The sequence below is a fragment of the Rhinatrema bivittatum genome, chromosome 4 (genome assembly GCF_901001135.1).
Source record: "Rhinatrema bivittatum chromosome 4, aRhiBiv1.1, whole genome shotgun sequence".
Taxonomy (NCBI): Eukaryota; Metazoa; Chordata; class Amphibia; order Gymnophiona; family Rhinatrematidae; genus Rhinatrema; species Rhinatrema bivittatum.
This window is the reverse complement of record NC_042618.1, coordinates 111,719,216-111,741,926: the sequence shown is the minus strand read 5'-3', so window position 1 is coordinate 111,741,926 and position 22,711 is coordinate 111,719,216. Positions and strand designations below refer to the sequence as shown.

Genomic DNA, 22,711 nt, shown 5'->3' with positions numbered 1-22,711 from the left:
AGGATCCCTTTCCAGCGGAGAGCTGCTGCCACCACCACTATGACTTTGGTGAAGGCGCAAGGTGCCGTCGCGAGACCAAAGGGAAGCGCCCTGAACTGGAAGTCCCGGTGGAGGATGTGAACACGAAGAGACTACGGTAGCCGCGATGAATCGGAATATGGAAATACGCCTCTGTCAAAGCAAGTGAGGCAAGGAACTCTCCGGGGCGAAACGGCACGAGGACCACTCGCAGAGTTTTCATGCGGAAAGCGGGATCTTGAGAACCCGGTTGACTCTTGTGAGGTCTAAGATTTATTTATTTATTTATTTGGGGGTTTTTATATACCGAAGTATAGCGTTTTGCCTTCACTCCGGTTTACAGGATAACAACGTAATACATACAAATATCTTATAACTATATTTAACCATCAAAGAGTAGAACCTTATTTAACATATTAAATGAGAAAATTATATACAGGAGATAATCTATACGAAGATATAATATATGATATTCATTAGCTATTATGTGGAACAAATAGCAATCTGAGCAGGGGAGGGTTAATGTATGAAATGGGTCTGGGTAGTAGCTCGGGGTATGTTAGGTGATTTCAGGTAAAGACTTGATAAGGTTGTATGAGGGACGAGGGCGATGAAAGGGGAGGTGAGAGGGAAAGAAGCGGGTGGGGGGGGAGGGGAGGGGAGAAAGTGTTTAATAGAAGGGGATCGTCGAAGGAATGGGAGCGTCAATGTGTAATGGTTCGAAAGGGGGTGGATTTCTTATCCCACGCCATCTCTAAAAGTTTGACTGAATAACCATGTCTTTAGTTCTTTTTTGAATGCTTTGATGTCATGAATTGAGCTTAGATCAGATCGACGAAGATCAGACGAAGACCCTTCCTGTTAGGGAACGACAAAGTAAATAGAATACTGGCCTGCGGCAAGTTTGCTGTCTGGAACCGGGACCACCACGCCCAGACACAGGGGCCAGGCGGGGGTTTGCTCCACCCCGCTTGCCGCTGGGACCGACCGCACAGGGAAATAGAAAAAGGATCTCGAGAATCTCGAGCAAAGCGAAGGCGTACCAGTCTCTGAGGACGTCGAGGACCCACTGGTCCGACATGAATTTGACCCATGCCATGAAAAATAGGGAGAATCGACCGCCTAGGAAGGGGACAGAGGAATGAGTCAAGTGTACTTCATTGTGTGGCAGGCGTAAGGATGGAGCGCGTGGGCTGGCCCTCACGAAAGGGATGGCACCCATGGGAAGGCTGCGACCAAGGCTGCGAGCAAGACGGAAAAACCCCCTGAGAAGTCACCCTGCCCGCGTGGGGTATACCATCTCTGGCCCAGATAACGTGGACGAGAAGGTGTAAAGGAACGGGATGGTTTCGGATGGTCCTCCGGAAGCTTTTGGACTTTATTTTCCCCCAAGGAATCCAGAGTTTCTCAAGGTCCTTGCCAAGAAGCAGCTTACCTTTGAACAGCAACATGCCCAACCGGGCTTTGGAGGACGGATCGGCCGACCAATGGCGCAGCCAGAGGAGCCGTTTGGCGGACCTCGCCGAAGCCATCGCTTTTGCCTGGACGTGGAGAAGGTCGTATGCGCAGCCTCTGCCTACGGTGGGTCCCGGGTGCAGAGCAACTTTGAACCGACCTGAGACCTGCCCGCAGCATGAGACTGCTGCAAATAGGCGCACGCACCCCCAAGCGCCAGGACATCAAAAATGCGCATCACATGAGCCTTGAGCATGCGGACCTGGGCGGCTTTAAAAGCCGGGAAACCCTCCTGTATCGTGATCGCATAAGTAGTCCACGGAGGGATTATTGTCTTTTGTTTTTTCTTTTTTTTTTTTTTTTTTTTTTTTTTAAATCTAAGCATACCTCCGGGAGGGGGAGCTTGTCTAGTGCACGGCCCGCCCAGAGTCCCGTCTCAGGAGCGTTCCATTCCCGCAGGTGCTACAACTTGTGCGTGTGATGAGGGGTGAAGGCGATTGCCGGATCCCTGATTCCCGCCAGGACAGGGTCCATACCCTTGGGCAAAGAGGCCATAAGGGAGTCCAAAGACCCTGGGGTTGTCCCCCTCCAGGGGTGGAAGGGTATCCTCCGCATCAGGATATGCGGCAGGATCCGGGTGTACCGGATCCACCGGGAGTTCGGGGGAGGGGCACCCTTGGGACCACCGGCGCCCCAAGGAACCCCGGGGGCTCCGCAGCCAGTCTAACCGTCAACGGCGCGGAGCGGGTAAAAAAAAGTTTTGTTTTGTTTTTTGCCGGGGGGGGGGGGGGGGGCAAGGGGGGAACCTTCCTCCTCCTCCTGCAGGCTAGCTAAATAAAATCTACGCAGGAGGACGACAAAATTAGATACAAAACAAGCCATGGAAGTCCCGGGTGGGGGAGGGGGAGGGAGAGGGTGACAGAAAATCCATCCTGGGGGGCCAGGGGGCTGAAATCGGGGGTTAGCTGCAAAAATAAAATTGGCCCCCCAGCCCCAGAGAGCTCCGAAAACTGAGCCGACAAAAAATCCAAAATGGCCACCGTTCCCGGGCTTTCCCAACCCGGGAACGGCCTGGCCAAGCTCTGGGGAGTCGATCCCCGGGCTAAATTTGCCAGCCCTGCCAAGGAGGGACCTACCCCACCCGGCAGGGAGGCAGGGGAGAGGGCCCCCTCGCAAAAAAAACATGAAGGGGGAGGGGGGCCTCGTAGGGAACAGCTTCCCTACGAGGAAAGACTAAAGAGGTTAGGACTTTTCAGCTTGGAGAAGAGACGACTGAGGGGGGATATGATAGAGATGTTTAAAATCATGAGAGGTCTAGAATGGGTAGATGTGAATCGGTTATTTACTCTTTCGGATAGTAGAAAGACTAGGGGGCACTCCATGAAGTTAGCATGGGGCACATTTAAAACTAATCGGAAAAAGTTCTTTTTTACTCAACGCACAATTAAACTCTGGAATTTGTTACCAGGGGATGTGGTCAGTGCAGTTAGTATAGCTGTGTTTAAAAAAGGATTGGATAAGTTCTTGGAGGAGAAGTCCATTACCTGCTATTAAGTTCACTTAGAGCAGAGCTTTCCAAACTGTGTGTCGGGACACGTTAGTGTGTCGCCTGCAGTGTGCAGGTGTGTCGCGCAAGCCCGGTCAACTCTGATGCGAGTTTGGGCTTTTTTTTTTCCTAGAGATTCAACTTTTTTTTTCAGTTTATGGGTTGCTTATTATTGGGAGATTTTTGCTGTCAATCGCGTTTTTTGGGGGGGCTTGGTGGGTGGAACGAGCCCAGCCATCCTTGCATTGGCTGCTGCTGCCGATGAGGCCTGGCCATGAGGAGTACTGACTGCAAGCAGCAGTGTCTGGTGATCATGGAAGGGAGTGAAGCACTTAACTGGCAACAATCAAAAAGACGAGGTACATGAGTGTGGGGGCCAGACATGTGCTTGAGGGGGAGAGATATGAGTGTGTGGGGGCCAGACATGTGCTGGGGGGAGGAGAGAGATGAGGGTGTGGGGGACAGACAATTTGTTTTATTATTGTTTCTCGTAAATTATAACAATAACATGAATCTTGGAATATATATTTTTAATATAAATTTAAGGTTTTCATGAGATAGGTTGTGTCGTGAAACATTTTATTTATGTATATATTTAAGGAAACATACATAAATTGTCGAAATATGTTTCGTTCGTTTAACCTTTAACCTCTGGTTTACTAGTAGACTGAATTACCGTGTCGTGAAATTATGTTTGTCTAAAAAGTGTGTCACCAACATGAAAAGTTTGGAAAGCTCTGACTTAGAGAATAGCCACTGCCATTAGCAACAGTAACATGGAATAGACTTAGTTTTTGGGTACTTGCCAGGTTCTTATGACCTGGATTGGCCACTGTTGGAAACAGGATGCTGGGCTTGATGGACCCTTGGTCTGACCCAGTATGGCATTTTCTTATGTTCTTAAGGGGCTGGGGGAGAAGAGGCAGGCTGCCTGCTGCGGCAAAGAGAGGGTCGCTCTGAAGAAAAAAAGGCTGCAGAGAAAAGTTTGATTGACAGCCTGGAGGCCCGGAGTGAAGCAGGGGGGAAACTTGCTGACTCCTGCCTGTCTGGCTGCCAGTTCAAGCCCAGGTGGGGGACAAAGACACAGAATATTGGTCTGCTGCTGTAGGTAAGTATTAAAAGCACTGGGAGCACTTTTAAACTTAAACCTGTTTCTGTGTCACTGGTTTTTTTTTTGTTTTTTTTTTGTAAATGGACTGAGCACAGCAGCGAAACATTAAGACCCTTCAGCAGCCAGGGTGGGGGGGGGGGGGGGAAGACGAGCCCTGGACAGACTCTGTCCCCACATCTGGAAGCGGTAACAGACACAGGCTATGCACTGCACAAGGGGCAAAGCCCCCCTGAGTCCGGCAAGAGCCAAGAGACAGAACCGTCTCCTGAAGAAAAAATCCACAACTTCCTGACTAACCTTTTAACTTTATTTTAACAGGAAGAAAACAACTACAAAATCCCTAAGGAATAAGTACTTGCTTGATCCCAGAAGGAAGGAAGAGAAAGAAGGCTGACTAGCCTAGATTAGGAGACCGAAGAGAGACGTGCTGCACCTGCTGGAGACAGACAAATACAGAAGGGTTACAGGATAGGCTCTGTCCTCATATAGGATATCCTTTCAGTTTTAGTCTGTCTCCACCTGCTGGAAAGTAGGCTCAACCCACAGTCGGGACTGATCCGGGTACGTACAGGGAAAGGCCGAGTTTGCTGAAAGGTCATCCCTCTCTGTAGGGACAAAAACACCTGGAATGCTGGAAATGATCCCTAATACTAAAGGAGCGCTGTAAGTGTTTCTTATCCTCCAGCAACTGAGGCACCGGAGACTTGCCCCACTTACTGGCCTGTTTCTCCAACTCACTCCCAAAGAAAAGTGAGCCTTTAAAGGGCTTCTTGGTAGCTAATAAATAAATAAGACTGGCATTGGAAGCTGTATCAGCTGACCAATTTTGCAACCAGAGTTGACAGTTGGCCGCTATCACTGAAGCCACTCCTCTGGCTGAGGTCCAAACCAAATCACGGCCTGCGTCTGCTAAAAGGGCAGCAGCAGGTTCCATAACCGTTCTGGAATTCCCTCCAGACTCAACCTCCTGAGAGAGAAGCAAACAAGATCTCGCCACTAGGATGCAACAAGAGGCAATCTGTAAATTCAATCGCCGCTGCCTCAAAGGCTTGCTTAAGAATAGCCTCAATCCTTCTATCATGTACATCCTTCAACCTCTGACATAGCATCTGAACCAGGGAAACCCAGCTGTTTTTCTCACTCTCGTGCCATAGGTTGCCAACCCCTGTTGTAAGATCATATATGCTCACCTTTATAAAGCTTTGCATCCCAAAGTATTAACCTGCTGATGGGACAAGGCTCATCAGAACCAGTCTCTTGCTTGAGGCAAGCTTGGCAGAAGATCTGGCGGAAATCACCTATGGAAGATATAACTTACAATTAAAATATAATTCACTGATTCATACATTTCAATTTTTTGCTTTTTTCATTCCTGACAGGGCACAGCTGCCAGTTATGGTAAGCCCTGGATTTGAAGCAAGCTGGAATCTGGAACAGCTAGTTTAAACAGGCACAGGGCTGGCCAAGCACCAGGGTCTTCTGCTGGACTTGCCACCTTCTCCTCGAGTTGAGCTCTCAGGTTCTGGTGGCTGGCAGGAAGTACACTCAGAAACCGATGCAAGGGACAGTTAGGGCAGAGCTAGGCTGCAGAAAAACAGCAGAGAACAGAAAGGTGCCCACACAGGATTACAAGACAAGGAGTGCACTACAAACACGACAGAACAAACTCGGGGCTATATAGACAGGGACGGGACTAACAAGCAAGGACCAGGAGGCCACAGAATAGAGCCAAACAAATCAAACACAAACAAAACAGAAAGCCACAATACTAAAGCCCAAATACAAAGCTAGACAAAAACAAAGAGCAAACAGAACAGAACAAAACATAGATCAGAAGGTTGCAAAACTAGGGCCCATTACAAGAACAGAGTAACAGAGTAACAGAGGACCACAAGGAGGAACACAACAGATTCCAAGCTGAAGTGAGGAACTCTGTGTGAGGCAGTTTTTTAAGCTGCGGCAGTGCTGGAAATATGACCACCAGCAGGACCATAGGAATGGAAGGTCTGAGCATCAAGGAACATAGCCCATTGAGGGTCGCATTGCACACAGACCCTCAAGTCCAAGCAAGTAAAAATCTTTGTTTCAGTGGAATTTAACAATAGTGAACATTTACAGTAGTTGAACAGAAGAGGCACACTATCCAGTACCAAAGTAGTTTATGTGGTCAAAACTAATATATACTCACTTGAATAACTCATTAGTTTATTCAACCAACAACCAAGCCGCAAAGCAAATTTTTGATGAGCCATAACATCTGAATGCAGCACCTCAGTATGAAGCTGACGTAATGACACATTCTCTGAGTGTGCCTAGGAAAACAAAGGACCATTTGATCATTTAGATTTTAGAACATAATCTTGCTTTAGAATACAAGCTCTAGAAGAAGAAAAGTACATTGTTCTTTCAAATCAAAAATTTGATCAACATTCAGTACAACATTAAAACGGACATTTTAGAAAGCACAAGTCAAGGATCTAATATGGTTCTACTATGTTAATCTTATTTCTGGATTTCTAGTAGCAGATCTGACTTCAAATTAAGAAATGTTATGATCTCTCAATGGCTCTATGATCATATAAACACAAAATGCTACCTTTAACTAAAGAAAGTTGCTTACCAATTCTCCATTTATCCTATGCCACACCTGAGATCAACAGCCTCATTTTCAATAGCACTTAATCAGCTCTAATGGCAAATTATTTGGAAAAAAAATCAAGTTGCATTCATTTGTAGAATGAGTTCTATACTCTAAAGCTATTTTTGTCTGAGTATACAATGGAAAACACTCTAGCAAAAAGAATTTTCTGACTCAACATTTATACATTATAAGTGACCCAGACTTCAAATTTCAATGGATACATAACTGGTCCTACTTATGTAAACACAATCCAAAACAATGAGGTACTCTTTAAAAAAAGAAATTTGAAAAGTTCTAACTTCAGCCTAAATTTAAAAGTGGGGTATACCAGACCATACCAATCTTGAAAATGAAAGAGTAATGAAATTAATTTTAAAAACTAATTTACAATATAATACTTTAGCCTTGCTAAATTTGTCACCCTTTAACCACTATGATGCCATTTCTACCTTATTTAAGGCTCTAAACTATTTTTAATATTTTGATGGTTTTGCAACTGTCACATAATGCTCTTGCACTATCCTTACCATTGTCTCCAGGAGTTAAACCCTTTACCATTTGAGAGTCCCAGCAAGCAATGCACTTGAGGGCCCCAGCAAGAATGTGCCCCTGATCTGGCAACCACCCACCCAGCAGCTGGGTTTCTGCTTGCCGTTGGGCAAGTGCCCTGCCTACAAGGTATTCTCCCAAGGAATTCTAGGGACACTACCTCACGACAAACTGAAATCACAGGATTCTCAGAAAGCAGATTGTCTGTGAATGCCTAAAAATACAAGAATCCTATAGCACTCACCCGGGTCACTAAATCAGTCATAAAAAACAGAGCTAACACATGAAATAGCTTATTAACAAAAAGGAGCTGTAAACAAAAGATTAAAAGTTGATTTACAACATACAGAAAGGAAAGGATTTTCACAGAATACTAACATACACTTAAATCAGCTTGTTAACAGAGCTTAATGCTGTAACTTTCACTGTTAGATCTGACGGACAAATGCATAAGAACATGCCATACTGGGTCAGATCAAGGGTCCATCAAGCCCAGCATCCTGTTTCAAACAGTGGCCAATCCAGGCAATAAGAACCTGGCAAGTACCCAAAAACTAAGTCTATTCCATGTTACTGTTGCTAGTAATAGCAGTGGCTATTTTCTAAGTCAACTTAATAGCAGGTAATGGACCTCTCCTCCAAGAACTTATCCAATCCTTTTTTAAACACAGCTATACTAACTGCACTAACCACATCCTCTGGCAACAAATTCCAGAGTTTAACTGTGCACTGAGTAAAAAAGAACTTTCTCCGATTAGTTTTAAATGTGCCACATGCTAACTTCGTGGAGTGCTCCCTAGTCTTTCTATTATCCGAAAGAGTAAATAACCGATTCACATCTACCCGTTCTAGACCTCTCATGATTTTAAACACCTCTATCATATCCCCCCTCAGTCGTCTCTTCTCCAAACTGAAAAGTCCTAACCTCTATAGTCTTTCCTCATAGGGAAGCTGTTCCATTCCCCTTATTTTGGTAGCCCTTCTCTGTACCTTCTCCATTGCAATTATATCTTTTTTGAGATGCGGCGACCAGAATTGTACACAGTATTCAAAGTGCAGTCTCACCATGGAGCGATACAGAGGCATTATGACATTTTCCATTTTATTCACCATTCCCTTTCTAATAATTCCCAACATTCTGTTTGCTTTTTTGACTGCCGCAGCACACTGAACTGATGATTTCAATGTGTTATCCACTATGACGCCTAGATCTCTTTCTTGGGTTGTAGCACCTAATATGGAACCTAACACTGTGTAACTATAGCATGGGTTATTTTTCCCTATATGCATCACCTTGCACTTACCACATTAAATTTCATCTGCCATTTGGATGCCCAATTTTCCAGTCTTACAAGGACTTCCTGCAATTTATCACAATCTGCTTGCGATTTAACTACTCTGAACAATTTTGTATCATCTGCAAATTTGATTATCTCACTCGTATTTCTTTCCAGATCATTTATAAATATATTGAAAAGTAATGGTCCCAATACAGATCCCTGAGGCACTCCACTGCCCACTCCCTTCCAATGAGAAAATTGTCCATTTAATCCTACTCTCTGTTTCCTGTCTTTTAGCCAGTTTGCAATCCACAAAAGGACATCACCACCTATCCCATGACATTTTACTTTTCCTAGAAGCCTCTCATGAGGAACTTTGTCAAACGCCTTCTGAAAATCCAAGTATACTACATCTACCGGTTCACCTTTATCCACATGTTTATTAACTCCTTCAAAAAAGTGAAGCAGATTTGTGAGGCAAGACTTGCCTTGGGTAAAGCCATGCTGACTTTGTTCCATTAAACCATGTCTTTCTATATGTTCTGTGATTTTGATGTTTAGAACACTTTCCACTATTTTTCCTGGCACTGAAGTCAGGCTAACTGGTCTGTAGTTTCCCGGATCACCCCTGGAGCCCTTTTTAAATATTGGTGTTACATTTGCTATCCTCCAGTCTTCAGGTACAATGGATGATTTTAATGATAGGTTACAAATTTTTACTAATAGGTCTGAAATTTCATTTTTTAGTTCTTTCAGAACTCTGGGGTGTATACCATCCGGTCCAGGTGATTTACTACTCTTCAGTTTGTCAATCAGGTCTACCACATCTTCTAGGTTCACTGTGATTTGATTCAGTCCATCTGAATCATTGCCCATGAAAACCTTCTCCAGTATGGGTACCTCCCCAATATCCTCTTCAGTAAACACCGAAGCAAAGAAATCATTTAATCTTTCCGCGATGGCCTTATCTTCTCTAAGTGCCCCTTTAACCCCTTGATCATCTAACGGTCCAACTGACTCCCTTACAGGCTTCTGCTTCGGATATATTTTTAAAAGTTTTTACTGTGAGTTTTTGCCTCTACAGCCAACTTCTTTTCAAATTCTCTCTTAGCCTGTCTTATCAATGTCTTACATTTAACTTACCAATGTTTATGTATTATCCTATTTTCTTCTGTTGGATTCTTCTTCCAATTTTTGAATGACGATCTTTTGGATAAAATAGCTTCTTTCACCTCCCCTTTTAACCATGCCGGTAATCGTTTTGCCTTCTTTCCACCTTACTTAATGTGTGGAATACATCTGGACTGTGCTTCTTAGAATGGTATTTTTTAACAATGACCACGCCTCTTGCACATTTGTTTTTACTTTTTAGCTGCTCCTTTCAGTATTTTTCTAACAATTTTTCTCATTTTATCAAAGTTTCCCTTTTGAAAGTTTAGCATGAGAACCGTGGATTTGCATACTGTTCCTCTTCCAGTCATTAATTCAAATTTGACCATATTATGATCAATATTGCCAAGCGGCCCCACCATCGTTACCTCTCTCACCAAGTCCTGTGCTCCACTGAGAATTAGATCTAAAATTGCTCCCTCTCTCGTCTGTTCCTGAACCAATTGCTCCATAAAGCTATCATTTATTCCATCCAGGAATGTTATCTCTCTAGCGTGTCATTATATCACATTATATTTGTCAGCACCTAGCTGTAAATTCCCAGCTGAAAAGGGTCACTCACACTCTCTCTGTCAATTAACTGTCTCTCCCCCTAGCTGAAACTGAAAAACTAATGGACTCTCAGCAGCAGCAAGTTGTCAGTAGCTCATTCTGACTCTGGAACTAACTTTGTCAGCTCCAGTTGCTAGCGATTATGGAATACTGCATTGATTTGCTACCACCTGCTGTCCATCTTCAAATCACTAGAAAGAAAAAAAGTTCTCAAAGGGAAAGGAATTTTACATGGCAGATAAACATTAACAGTTACAAACTCCTGTTTTGCCATAGCAACATTTTAGTCATCTCTTTAATCAGGGTTTGAGCCAGATAGATATCAAATTAATATGTAGCACAAATGAAAGAATTTGCTTACAAATATCCCATTTCATACTGGGAACATATAGAGAACTACATGCAAATTTGGTATTCAAAATAATTAACAAACGGCTCAAATGCAAAAAAAAAAAAAAAGAAAAATTAGCAAATATTTCGTCATTTGTGCCAATTCTATATGCCAAAAAAATCAAACACTTAAGAAAGCCTATAGTGTATAAAGCACTCAACCTTTTTTCTGTTGGCACATATCTGGTAGATAATGCTTAAAGTTGTGACACACTGAACACTTGACCATCACAGGGCTAAATGTAAACATACTCTGCAACCACAGGAATCCCCCCCCCCCCCCCAAACAATGGATGCAGAGCAGAACTAGGATATTTCAAATATAACTTGCTATATAAAAAAAAAACAGATATTCTGATTCTGGTGCTATCTCAGTAAAAGAAACTGAAACTCCCTTACTACCAGGCACATTGTAAAATATAAAACCTGGAGAAAAAAACCAACAAACCCATTCAGCACATGTGCAGCAAACCTTCCATAAGACTGCAAAAGCAAGTTTGCTTACCCTAAACGATGTTTCTGTAGATAGCAGGATGAATTAGCCATGCTGTCATGGGATCTGTCAATCAGGCCCGGGAGGCAGAGCTTGTCAAAGCAGAGAACAGAGCTTTGCTCTCTGCGGCTGCGCGTGTGTTCCCGCGCAGGAAAGTAACGGAATCTCCTCAGTCTGTGATTAAGCCTTAGTGTCGAAGAAACTATCTACGGAACTATCTACGGAAACATCGTTTACGGTAAGCAAACTTGCTTTTTCCCCATCGATAGCAGGGCTGAATTAGCCATGCTGTCATGGGAGTCCCAAGCTCCCGATCACGTTGTTTATGATATATATGTTTGTACGTGATCTTTGACAGTGTGGCAGTCACCGTGGACAGGAGGATAGAGATTGCAGTATTGCTTGCCCTATCTTCGCATCAGTGGCTGCCTGTTGATCAAGGCAGTAGTGAGATGTGAAGGTATGAAGCGATGATCATGTAGCTGCCTTGCAAATGTCTATGGGTTGTACATTCTTAAGGTGTGCCAAGGAGGTCGCTACTGCTCTGACTTGGTGAGCTTTAGGAGTAGAATGTAATTGTAAATTCTGTTTATCATAGCAGAATTTGATGCACTGTACTATCCAGCTGGAGATGGTGCGTAGCCACTGGTAATCCAGGTGCCTTCGAGTCGAAGGAGACAAAGAGTTGAGAAACACGGGAGTCAGAGTTTGTTCTCTCTTTGTAGTGTGCTAAAGCTCTTTTACAATCTAGCGTGTGCAGTGGTTTTTCCCTATCATTTGCATGAAGTGTAAGGAAAAAGGTGGGTAATTCCATGGTCTGATTGAGATGGAATTGAGTAACCACTTTCGGTAGGAAGGATAGGTGAGTTCAGAGAACTACCTTCTGGTGATGAAATTGCAAATATGGAGGGTAATGAACCAAGGCCTGTAACTCACTAACTCTTCGTGCTGATGTTATTGCAACCAGGAATACCACTTTCCATGTGAGGTATTTTATGTGTGCCAAGTCCATGGGTTCAAATGGGGAAAGCATGAGCTGTTCCAGAACTATGTTGAGGTTCCATGGAACTGGAGGTTTAGATACCGGAGGACGAATGTGAGTTAATCCTTTGATGAAACGAGACAGGAATGGGTGATTGGATATAGGAATATCGTTGATTGGTCTATGATAGGCGCCTATGGTGTGGAGGTGAACTCTGATGGATGATGTTGCTAGACCAGTTACATATAGTGTATGAAGATAATCAATGAGCAACTCCGGTGAGCAGTCCAATGGTGGTACACCTTTGGAAATGCACCAGGCAGAGTAACGTTTCCATTTATAGCTATAATTTTTTCTGGTTGAGAGTTTCCTAGATTCTAACAAAATGAATTGTGCTGAAATGGAAACTCCTTTTTCTGTCAGAAGGAGCCTCTCAATCTCCACGCTGTCAAGAGTAGAGATGAGTGTAGCGGGTGTAGAAGTGTCCCTTGATCGTGGCAGAGAAGATCTTGTCGATTCTGTAATTGAATTGGATCCATGATGGATAGCCAGAGAAGGAAACTGTACCATGGTTGTCTCGGCCAGGCCGGGGCTATGAGCATCAGTTGAGCTTTGTCCGCTATGCATTTCTGAATTGTTCTTGTTATGAGTGGTATGGGAGGAAAGGCGTACAAGAGGCCTGTCGTCCACGGAATGAGGAAGGCATCTTGAGCGATCCTGAATTGGCTTGGTCTTATCGAGCAGAATTTGGGAACTTGAGCATTGATCTCTGTTGCAAAGAGATCTATCGAAGGTGTCCCCCACTGCATGAATATGTCCTGGGCTATTTCTGTATTGAGTGCCCATTCGTGAGGATGAAAGATGCGGCTTAGTCTGTCCGCTCTTGTGTTTGCAACTCCTGGTAGTTAAGTTGCTTGGAAATGTATGGAATTCCAGTGAACGTGTTCGAAAATTATCAGGGTCTCCTTGCAAAGGGACCATGAACCGGACCCTCCTTGTTTGTTGATGTAAAACATCGCTACTTGGTTGTCCGTGTAGATCATGACCCTGCGTCCTTTCAGGTGGTCTTGGAATACTTGTAATGCATTGTGAATCGCTCTGAGCTCCAGTAAATTTATTTGCAGGTTCTGTTCCGAGATCATCCATAACCCTTGTGTTTCGTAAATCTCTAGGTGTGTACTCCAGCCCTTGCGAGACGCATCTGTGGTTAAGACTGCGTTGTGAGGAGGGGAACTGAACAATGCTCCTTTGGACAGGGTGGAGTCTAGGAGCCACCATGCTATGTCCTTTTTCATTTCAGCGGTCAGTGAAATCTTCTGTGTCAATGGTTGTGAATGTTGTTTCCATAGACGTTTTAGACCCCATTGAAGGTGTCTCATGTATAGCCTGGTGTTGGGAACCATGAAAATCGCCGCCGCCATGTGGCCCAGGACTACCAACACCTGTCTCGCTGACGGACTCTGAGTATGGTTCAATGTGTGTAGAAGGTGATGGAAATGTGATATTCTGTCGCATGGTAGGTATGCCCTGTTGCAAGTAGTGTCCAGGCATGCTCCTATGAACTGTAACTGCTGTGTTGGTTGTAGGTGTGATTTCTGAAAATTGATCACTAATCCTAGTTCCTGTACGCAGCGCATCACCCGATGGAGGTGATCTATTAAGATGTTGGGAGTTGGGCCGATTATGAGCTAATCGTCCAGATATGGAAAGATGGTTATACCTTGTTGTCTGAGATGAGCCACCACCACTATCATGCATTTGGTGAATACCCTGGGTGCAGCCGAAAGGCCAAAGGGAAGGACTTTGTACTGGCAGTGTTGATGCCTGTAGCGAAAGCATAGGTAATGCCACGAGGATGGATGGATTGGAATGCGTGTGTAAGCATCCTTCAGGTCGATGGAACACATCCAATCGTTGGTTTGAATGAGAGGAAGGATTGACTTCAAGGATACCATTTTGAATTTCTCCTTGGTGAGAAATTTGTTCAGTTCCCTTAGATCTAGTATGGGGCGAAGGCCCCCCGTCTTCTTGGGAATGAGGAAGTATGTGGGATAAAATGCTGCTGATTTGGAGCCTGGGTGAATTTGTCGAATTGCTTGTTGTTTGCAAAGCAAAGCAATCCCCCCCCCCCCACCCCCCGTTTTGGTTGGGGGTTGTGAATCTTGAGCGTGGAAAGATGAGGCAATATGGGTTTTGTGGCAAATTCCCTCAAATTCTCAAAATCCCTCTCCAATTCCACACTTCCACCAGACCAGTAAGACAAGCCTATAAAAACAACCTGCATATACCGATGAAGTCAGCATTAAGCAAAAGAGCCTTCTCCACAGCGGGCCCCAAAACCTGGAACACTCTCCCACCAGAACTCAGATCAGTGCAATGCTCATCTACATTTAAAAAAAGACTCAAGACTTGGTTATTCAACCAAGCTTTCCCATAACAGCAACCTGCGGAACATCCCTGCCAATGATCCTTTCGGTGGTAATCCACCTGAGAGCTATTTAGATCATCTATAGAACTCACGTAAACTTTGGCAGTCGAAGATCATAACCTAGTCTTATAATTAGCAACTGTTTATTTAACCTACATTAGGCACTGTATCTTTTGTTATGCCTACATTAGGCAAAGTATCTTTTACTTGTTAACCCCATATATACTTATCCAAGTTATATCGACCTGTTCATTGTAAGACATTTACTTGTCAATGTTATTGTTCTGTTAAAATGTAAACCGAATTGATCAGTAATTGTTATTGGAAAGTCGGTATATAAAAATGCTAAATAAATAAAATAAATAAATAAATTGGAGCTGGTAACCGTGACGTACCATCTCCAAAACCCATTGATCAGATGTTATTCTTTCCCAGGCTTCCAGGCAAGAAAGAATTCTGCCTGGTGGAGCTTGATGTTGTGGTGCTGGCTGAGTAACTAAAAAGATGAAGTTGCTTTTGGTGCAGAAGTTGGCTGTTGTGCCTGTTGTCTCTGGTTACGTGGTTTACCTCTACGTTGGTTTGAGGTATTCTGTTGTGGAGGAGGACGCTGGTAGGAAGAGTATGTTTGTGTATGAAAAGACTGATAAGATCTATAGGGTCTCCTGGCATATGATTGCCTACGAGTAGATCCAATATAATGACATGTGGTCAAATAATTAGGATGTGATGTTAATGATTGTATTGCTAGAGCTTCTTCCTTCAGTTTACCTACTGTGTCCTGGAATCTTTCTCCGAACAGGTTATCTCCTGTACATGGGAGGTTTGTTAGTTTCTCATGCAAATCTTCACGTATTGAACTTGAACGTAACCATGCTAGTCTGCGGGCTGCAATGGCTGTTGCTGATGCCCTGGATGATGTTTCATGTGCTTCGTAGATTGACCTCAAAAGGTGTCGAGAACACTCTTCCATGCCATGAAGAGGCGGAGGTATCTGATCTGCCGTCGAGGAAAGCATACCCTTCATAGCTTGCATGCACTCATATAGGTATTGTACCAAATAGAATTGATGGTGCATAATTCGAGTAGTCAACATTGAGTTATGATATATTTTTCTGCCAAATTCATCTAAATATGTTGTCTTTCCCTGGTGGGAATGAGGAATGAGATTTTTTTTTTCTTAAATCTTTGCATCCCCGATTCCACCACTATCAAGGTATGAGGTAATTGTGGTAGCGTGTACGGTGATGTTTTCCTCATACAAAATTTTATGTCTGTTTTCCTGGAAACGGCTGCAATTGCATAAGGCGCATCCCAGGACTTCTGTAAGACTGAATGCAGGAGTTTTTGTGGTGGAAGAGATGTTGGTTCCCCTGGAGTATCAAAAATCTTTAGGAGACCAAGGGTTTCTGCTCTAGGGTCTGCTTCTTTTTGGACCTCTAGATGCAGTATTGTACCCAATTTTTCTAGGAATTTTGGGTATGTGAGGTCTTCCGGAGGGGAGTACGGTTCCTGAGGTTGTTCTTGCGGATCTGATGGGAATCTCGTAGATGATGATGGAGATGTTTGCATTGAAGGAGAATCAAAAGATGTATCCTGAGTATGAGTTGGCCAGGCTGGTCGATTTGTTATGGGAGATGTCGGCGGCTCCACCGACGGTTCTCTAGTAAGCTGTGCCTTGTGTTCCGGAGAACTGTCATCAGCAATATTAGTCATTTTGAACGATGACTGAAGAGTTTCATAAAAACCTGCTAAAGATTGAGACAATTGACAAAATGCCTCTTTTGTATGAGGGGGCATTGTTGTACGGGCCCCATACTAGATCTAAGGGAACTGAACAAATTTCTCACCAAGGAGAAATTCAAAATGGTATCCTTGAAGTCAATCCTTCCTCTCATTCAAACCAACGATTGGATGTGTTCCATTGACCTTGAGACACCTGCTTTAGGGTGCATTGGAGTATTCTGAGGTGAAGTATCAGATACCTTCTTGTCGTTTCATTTTTTTTTATTTTTTTTTAATTGTTTATTTATGAATTTTTTACAATCATGCAACAAAAATTCAAAACGTACATATATTCAATATTCAAATTGAACATTTTAAAGGTTCAGGGTCTTCACATAAATTTTATACTCAAATTGAAATAACAAGAAGAAAAAATCTTATTGACCCTGTTTCCTTGTTACAAAACAATATTGAGGAGCCTAATTTAGCAAATAGAATAATAAACTATAACATAATACATAAATTGCAGATTACGGAGTATATCTCTATTATATACCAATTTGCCTGGAATGACATTATGAAGTGCTATCCTCCTTTTGTTTCTTGCATTCCTCCAAAAATTTTTCCAAATGTTCTGGATCATAATAAACATATTTTTTACCTTCTTTATACATGATACATTTACATGGAAATCTGACCATTATTTGAATATCATATGTTCTTGCCATATTTGCCAATGTTATAAACTTTTTTCGCCTCTGCTGTGTATCTTTTGAAACATCAGGGTAGACCCATATTTTTTGTCCCAGGTAGAGGGAGGATCTTTTTAACATAAATAATTTAAGTATTTTGTCTCTATCTGATGATAAAGCAAACTTTACTAATAGAGTCCCTCTTTCCTCTACCTGGGAACTATATGATGTCTCAATGAGGTCGGTTACATTTAATGTTATTTCCTGTACTTCTGGGGAAGATGTTTTAACTCTATCTTTATTTATGAAATAAACATTTAGAACTGCTGGAAAGTTATCTGAGGATATTTGCAATATCTCTGAAAAATAATTTTTCAGCTGTTCTTTTAAAGAGACCATTTTACATTTGGGGAAGTTCACCATTCTCAAGTTAGAGTATCTAACTTGGTTTTCCAAATTTTCAACTTTCTTTGTAATTAACATTTCGCCCTGAATAATAGACGATTGCACTTTTTTAACAGTGTTAATTTCATCTTCAACTTTTTTTTTTTTAGAGTAACCCCATAATTTGTAACCAATGGATTTATATTTAGCAGGACATCTTGCATGTCCTTGATATTCCCATTTAATTTCGTTATATTATTTTGGAGCATATTAATCGATTGCCATAACATTTCCATAGTCACTGTACCCTTATCTATTACTGGTATAGATATTAATTCCTGGGGGTTTGCCAAATTCTGGTTGGGTGCAGTCCACGAAATGGATTGAGGACTTCCTCCAGGTGTTTCAGATCTCTTGACGGACCTACCTCCGACATAAATTACCTCCTGCTCCAAAGGGGGAATTTCCTTTTCCCCACTTACTAGCGGAACTTTCATATCACTGCCCCCCTCAATCGGACTCGATTGCAGAAACAAATACCGTTCCTCTACCAAGTCTGTAGCAGTGACATTTGTAGCGCTGGCAGGTGGTATAGGTGTAATTGGGGCCCCGGGACTGAGAGTCACTTCTCCCAACATATCCAAGGTTTGCTCACCTACTGGAACTGTAACGGGATTCTCCGGGGTCACGTTCTCCGTAGTTGGGTAGAATGTTGTCAGCGTTGTTTGTTTGGGGCTCGGAATGGCAAGGGTTGAGGGTTCTTGTCTAACTTTGCCCTTACGCTTCGTATGCGGCATCATAAACTAAGCAATCAGGTACACCAACAAGCTGCAAAATCCACACAACAAACTGCAAATTATTCCATAATTCTTTGGGGTGGTGTAAGGAACAATTGAGCATGGAGTGCTGCCTCCCGGCCTTCTCCGGTCTAAGCCGGTCAAAGCCGCTCGCCCCTTCGGAGCGCGCGGCTTAGGCAGCGCACCGCGACGGCGGGGCGCCACTTGCCCTTTGTTCTTATAGGGCACGGGCTTCCCTCACGCCGCTCACGTCGCCTGGTCCCGCCTCCTTCCCTCTCCTCAGGCTGGCTAGGTCTCTCGAGCTCTGCTGGGGTTTGAAGAATGTTACAGGGTAAGGCTCTCCGGACTCACGCTCACTTGAAGCCTCTCACCACCTCTTAGGCTCCCGGAGTTCGGCGTCTGCCCTTTGTTCTTATAGGGCACGGGCTTCCCTCACACCGCTCACGTCGCCTGGTCCCGCCTCCTTCCCTCTCCTCAGGCTGGCTAGGTCTCTCGAGCTCTGCTGGGGTTTGAAGAATGTTACAGGGTAAGGCTCTCCGGACTCACGCTCACTTGAAGCCTCTCACCACCTCTTAGGCTCCCCGTCGTTTCATATTTTATTGCCAGTTATGTTCCTCGAATCTTCTGAATCTGTAGAAGTGTTAGAGGAAACAACCTGTATTACCTCTCTATGTGAGAAGGAATTGGAAGGCGGTATATGAGATGATTTAGAAGTCGAAGGGCTTATTTCCCATGAGGAACTCCTCTTTGCCAATTTTTTCTGGTGAGAGTGTCATGAGTGCTTATGATAATAGTGAGACGACGAGTCTGTATGACTTCTACGTGAAGACGGTGATAGTTTCCAACCGCAGATTTAGATTTATGCACAGATTTAGAAATATGCGCGGACATAGATTTATGCGCGGAAGTAGACTTGTGCGCATACCATTCTGTTTTCGTGTGTGCAAGGGTTATCGGCGCCGATGTCTTCGGTGCCGCGCACATAGATCCCAATGGAGTCGAGCGCGTAGGTGATGTCGGCGCCGTACGCGCAGATGTCAACGACGCCTTGCGCGCATTTGCTCTTCGCGCAGCATTCTTCTGCACCATGCGCGCCGGGTTCTTCAGCGTTGTACGCGGAAGTGTTGTAGGCGTCATGCGCATAAAAGAATTGTGCGCCGATCCCTCTCTAGGCGCCGAAGTATTTGCGCCGATACTTTTTTTGTGCACATACGGCACCGTAGGCACAGACATTGTAGGCGCCGAGATTTCTGGCGCCAATATGTCCTGTTGTGGCGCTTCTGGCTCTGTGGATTTTCTAGAATCCATTGGCCTTTGTCGTTTTGAGCTCTCCTTACCTCCAAGAGTGGAGGGTTGATGATCCGACGAAGATTTTCTCTTTTTTGAAGGAGCCGATGAAGTCGGTGGGCCAGGCGATGAATGAACCTCCGATGGTTCCGTTGAGGCCAAAAGCTCCTGAAGCCTGTAGGCCCTTTGTTTTAGTGCTCTAGGTGACATCCTGGAGCAAAATTCACAATCTTCCCGATTGTGATCTGGTCCTAGGCATCGGTAACATCGGTCATGGCCGACCGTGACCGACATTACTTTGCCGCATTGACAGGGTTTAAACCCAGATTTTGACATGTGTATTACTTTAATGCTGAGGAGAAGAACAGCTCCGAGTGCGATCCCGCTCGCGGAAAAAACAGACTGAGGAGATTCCGTTACTTTCCTACGCGGGAACACACGCGCAGCCGCAGAGAGCAAAGCTCTGTTCTCTGCTTTGACAAGCTCCGCTTCCCGGGCCTGATTGACAGATCCCATGACAGCATGGCTAATTCAGCCCTGCTGTCGACGGGAAACACTAATTCCAAGAACTCAAACAGTGAAAAGGCAGCAGTGCAGCACCAATGCATGTCCTATTGAGAATGAGAAAACGCAACGAAGAAGATTGATACAAATCCCTACCTGCTAGTTAAATACCTCACACCAATTACACATACAGATCTGACCTTCACAAATACAGAATAAGAGACCGCAAATTACAAATGTGGAAACAAAAACTGGAATGGAAACCTCAAAACTCCACTCTGCATGCAGTGCAAAACTGAGAGCTAGAAACAGAAATACATATCCTCCTACACTAAGCAAAGTACAAAGAGAGAAGACATGCACATTCCCAAAACTAACATATTATGGCTCTTGCACCCCGTCACTCCCCTTCCATGCCTCCATCGTCCTTCACTTTTCCCCAATTACTCCCTTTCAATCATCCGCTCACACTCATATTCCTGACCCCCCCAAATCCTCTTCCCTGTGCTCCTTCTCTCCTCTGCTTGACTCTCCCTACCACCTTCATCCCATCTCCCTGCCTGCCCAGCTACCCCAACCCCCTGTTTCCCACCCTTTTCTGCTCAGCAGCCCCCACACTCCCTCTCCGTTCCACCTTCATCTTCCCTGGATCCCCAACCTCTTTTCCCCACCCTCCACAGGGTGAAGAGATCATCAGCAGCATCACGCCCAGACTCAGCAGGGGAAGAAAGTTTGCATCCCATCAGGCCCAGAACAGCAGGAGCTGGCAATGTCTCCCTCTGATCTGGGTGAAGGAGGAAACAGCCTCCCACTGGGCCAGAAAGAAGAGAAGGCCCAATGTATCAACCAACTCCCACCCGGGCTGATAAGGAGGCAGCCATCTGCTGGCCCTGCGACACACCTCCCAGGACATCACGACACACCAATGTGTCCCGGCACCTCCCAGGACCTCACAACACACCAGTTTGACCCGACACACCTGTTGAAAACCATTGGTATAAAGTATTGCAATTGTTTATTTATTTATTTAGTGTGCTTTTGTTTGTTACCTAGTGCCTACAAAGGTCAATTATAGATTACCATGGAATGCACATTTTCCAATATATTTACATCATTTCTTAAATGTGTAGATGTTTGAGTAATGCACAAAAGGTTTTTGAAGCTCCATTAACTAGGAAATGTATCTTGATCATTTTCTATATACAGTACTGAGTGAAATTAAGAACTGAAACTTTTAGAGAGCTTTCCAATCAACACACACCTAGGGAGGATCTCCACAATAGGCATCATGATGACAAGAAGCTAACTATTAAAAATCAGGCAAAAATAATTCTAACTCTAAATAATATTAGTCTTTTAAAAGTTGGATTTTATTTTATTTTGGCCAGGAAATTTCCTCCTACGACCTATGACCTTCCAGATCAAATAAGAAACATCCTCTGTTGGGCTATGGCACTATGAGTATGCATTCATAAAGGCTGATGCAATATTGGGCACTGAGCCTAGTGCACAGGTTAAGAGTGCTCAGATGTGTTTTTTGGCCGTGCATGTTGCACGTGCGTCCAGAACCCCTGATGCAATAAGGTATCAGCGCGTCCAAAATACACGTCCAAACTCACACGTAGCTAATAGAGCTCATCACATGTAAATTCCATGCCTGCTATACAAAATATCCTCGAGCACCCGAGGCGCACTTTTTAACTTGTCAAATCTTACGCCTGCTCAGAGCAGGCGAAAAGTCTTCCCGCACATCAAGGGCTCAACTTAAAAACAAAAAACAAAAAAAATCCCTGCTTTTCTGTAGTTCCTCCTACTTCATATCCTCTTGATACTAAATAGGAAGAACCACAAAAAAGCAGCACCATGCAAAAAGAAAAAAAAAGTCTACATTTAAAAAAAAAAAAAAAAAAAGGATTTGGAGGCGCACAATATACATGCTCAGAGCTGTACATATTATGCCTGTGTATTGTGCCAGTAAATTAGCTACTGCGGGATAAAACACACTCAAATTGAGCATCCATTTTGGTAACCTGCACACACAGGGCACTTAATTTATTCAGTTTTCACTTACTGCTGATTAGTCATTTACTGTCACATGTCGGTGAAAGAACCAATTCCCTTTCAGATGGCTGTCCTGAGAGGGGATTGGTCCTTTCACTGACACCTGTCAGTGAAAAAGACCAATCAAGAACAGCTTACTGGGGGGGGCAGTGGAAGGAAGCTCTGGCCAGGCTGTTGTGGAAGCACAGCCATTTCTCCTGGGCGCCCGATGCAGAGCGCTAGGGACGCACAAATTATCCGCTGAACGTCCCTTTTAGCACAGCAGCACATTTGTGTATTGCATTGAGTGCCCAAGAGAGGTGGATGTGCGCGTTTTCAAATAAAATGTGCATCCAGTTTAGACACACGTTTTTTTACATGCATGATATTGCATCGGCCTGCTGGTGTTATTTTGCCCCTTCCTATTTTTATATCCCCTTACGATGTACTTAGCTCAGCTACTACTGAGAAAGTCCTTAGCCAAAGACCACAGACGTCACCACACTCTAGAACACAGAACTATGTACTCAAGAGTCTGGCCAGTACATAGCACTGTTGAGCTATGCCTGGGACTCCCATCCCCGTAAAAGCTGTAAACATTGCTTCTATAGCATCTCCAGCCATAGCAAGTCGAATTCTGGCCGAGAAATCAAACTCCGTGGTCCTCCGC

General features: G+C 44.0%; 1 protein-coding gene across 1 annotated transcript in view; it reads right to left on the bottom strand.

The window, feature by feature from the left end:
* Positions 1-22,711, bottom strand: part of UBR1 (ubiquitin protein ligase E3 component n-recognin 1) — a 596,438-nt gene that overhangs the window by 478,000 nt on the left and 95,727 nt on the right. Inside the window, 2 exon segments of the mRNA XM_029598685.1 lie at positions 5,321-5,428; positions 6,319-6,442. Coding sequence (XP_029454545.1) covers positions 5,321-5,428; positions 6,319-6,442 — 232 coding nt within the window.